Source organism: Austrofundulus limnaeus, unplaced genomic scaffold (assembly GCF_001266775.1).
Source record: "Austrofundulus limnaeus strain Quisiro unplaced genomic scaffold, Austrofundulus_limnaeus-1.0 Scaffold1201, whole genome shotgun sequence".
Classification (NCBI taxonomy): Eukaryota; Metazoa; Chordata; class Actinopteri; order Cyprinodontiformes; family Rivulidae; genus Austrofundulus; species Austrofundulus limnaeus.
In genome coordinates, this window is record NW_013953603.1 from 4,679 (window position 1) to 6,890 (window position 2,212).

The 2,212-nt window shown below is 38.9% G+C and overlaps 1 protein-coding gene across 1 annotated transcript in view; it reads left to right on the top strand.

Annotated features, from left to right (window-relative positions):
* The window catches only part of trip11 (thyroid hormone receptor interactor 11), a gene marked incomplete at its 5' end in the record, with an annotated part of 38,265 nt that overhangs the window by 4,135 nt on the left and 31,918 nt on the right, over positions 1-2,212 (top strand). The window contains 3 exon segments of the mRNA XM_014031210.1: positions 819-859; positions 959-1,051; positions 1,481-1,687. Coding sequence (XP_013886664.1) covers positions 819-859; positions 959-1,051; positions 1,481-1,687 — 341 coding nt within the window.

Sequence of the window (2,212 nt, forward strand, 5' to 3'; positions counted from 1 at the left end):
AATCTAACCTTCTGAAGTAGGGTTGGGCATAATCTTATCGTGTGCTATTAATCGTCAGAAAAACAATGGATTATTTTTTGGCACTTGACATTTAATACGATTAATGCCAGCAGGCAGGCTGACTGGATAAAGACAGTCAGACTGTCAGCCTTTCCCACAGCACTTCCCCGCTGTACAAGGAGACAGTATGCACTATGACCACAGGAGAAACGAGGTCCAGACTCAACGAGCTTTTGTGCGTCTGGAGCACTACTTCACCTGCACACAGTCGCCTCGCTGCGTCACCACATGCTGCGGCGCGCCCTCCTCCCGCTGCAGCCGACAGGACGCGCCGTCACGTGAACATGTAGACAGTTCAGAGTTTATTTTCACACACCTGAACCAGGTCTGGATAAGTTATGTTTTTTTCCCCTCTTCATTTGCGCTCTCAGCCACCCTGCTTCCTGTTTCCTGTGTTTTCACTCCAGCTGGTTACGTCATCTAAAAGAATTGCGCGGTTGGCTGGTAGACTACAGATCTCTACCATAGGACAGATTTATATCGTTTCTACCATATATCGTTTATATCGCGCATTCATACTAGTTTGTCTTTTTTTTTWAACTTTTTGTTAGTGTTTTTCTACTTAGAGACTTTCAGAAAGTGTTCTTGTGTTCTTTAACAACTTAAGTTTAGACTCATCAGCAAATTTGTGGTTCATCTTTCAGCACGCACACTAGTTGTTTGTTTCTAATGTGTTTGTGTTTTTAATTTTAGTTTTTCATCCCACATGAAGAAATATTTATCTTTATTTATTTATCTATAATAATTTGCTTTTTTAGGTGCAGAAAAAGAAATAGAGAGATTAAAGAACCTGCCTGAGGCAAGTATGAGGATAAACATTAAGTTGTATGTATTTTCATTATAATGTGTTATAGTATTTTAACTGCTTTTTTAATAATCCTATTAATAAAACTTGCAGACAAAGGAAGAGGTGGAGCATGCAGACATCTTAGAACTGAACACTACCATTGGATTACTGAGGCAAGAGAAGGAAGTCCTGGAACAAGAAAAGGTTGGTTTGAACTTCCAGCTGGTTAAAATACCTCTAATGTCTTACTGTCCATTAACTCTTTATAAAACCAAACTATGCTGAAAATGGGCTTTTTGCTTTCAACTGTAACGTTTCAAGAACTACAAATCTCCAAAGTGAATTTAGGCTGCGAAAAGAGGGCAAACAATACCTTGGCATACACTTTCCCTTTGTACTACAGGTGTTATCTGATTTAATTACAATAAAGTAATTATAGGCGTTTAATAATGATCAGTTTCTGTCAGATCAACACTTGACCAGAGTAAAAACTGATGCTCTGAATATTTAATACAAGAAATAACAGCATTTTTCTTCAGTTTATTGACTCTGTATGTCATATTATTAACATGTGAAACAGCAGGTGTAAACAAGACCCAGTAAAGTTTATTTAAATGTGTTTTCTGTTCTCAGCTGGACCTACAGCACAGACTGAAACTGTCAGAAGAACAAATGGTTAACAGTGATATAGCAGTGAGGACGTGTGAAATGGAGTCTTTAGAAGACCTGAAAGTGGAGCTGGAGAGGAGGGAGAAGGCTCTGAGAGCCACTGAGGAGGAACGAGACGTCCTGCTGTCAGAGCTGGAGGAGCTGGATCACCAGAACCACGAGGCAACACAGGTCTGACCAAAGTGTTTTTTCTACTTCTGATCACTAGTTCTACATGTTTTAATACACATTTTCATTTCATAATAACTGTTTTAAAGTGTCCTGCCTGCATCTTGGTTTAGCTGCATTTTTAAAGCTTTAGATACTAATACACTAATATACAAATATATAATACATATATAATACACTGACCGTGTTTCCATCAAGGCTTTTTGATGCGCATTTAGAAGTGTCGCATTAAAAATGCGAAATAAAGTCAGATGGAAACAGCAAAATTCAAAAAAAAATCCTCAATTCACTAAAAAGTTTTTACGCTCGCTTGAGGTGGTTTTTGGATGATTCACAAAGTAGTTAATGCTCAAAACAGGAGATGGAAACACGTTTGCTGAATAAATTCTGACATAGCGCATATTTACCTCATGTGACGTTCAGCTGTTTCCGCTTTCCTGCCTCGTCCCGGCGTAGTTGCACATGCCTTTCTGCTGCGTAGTTTAACATTGCGTTTATTTCCCTACGTCTCCTGGCAGCGTTAAACAT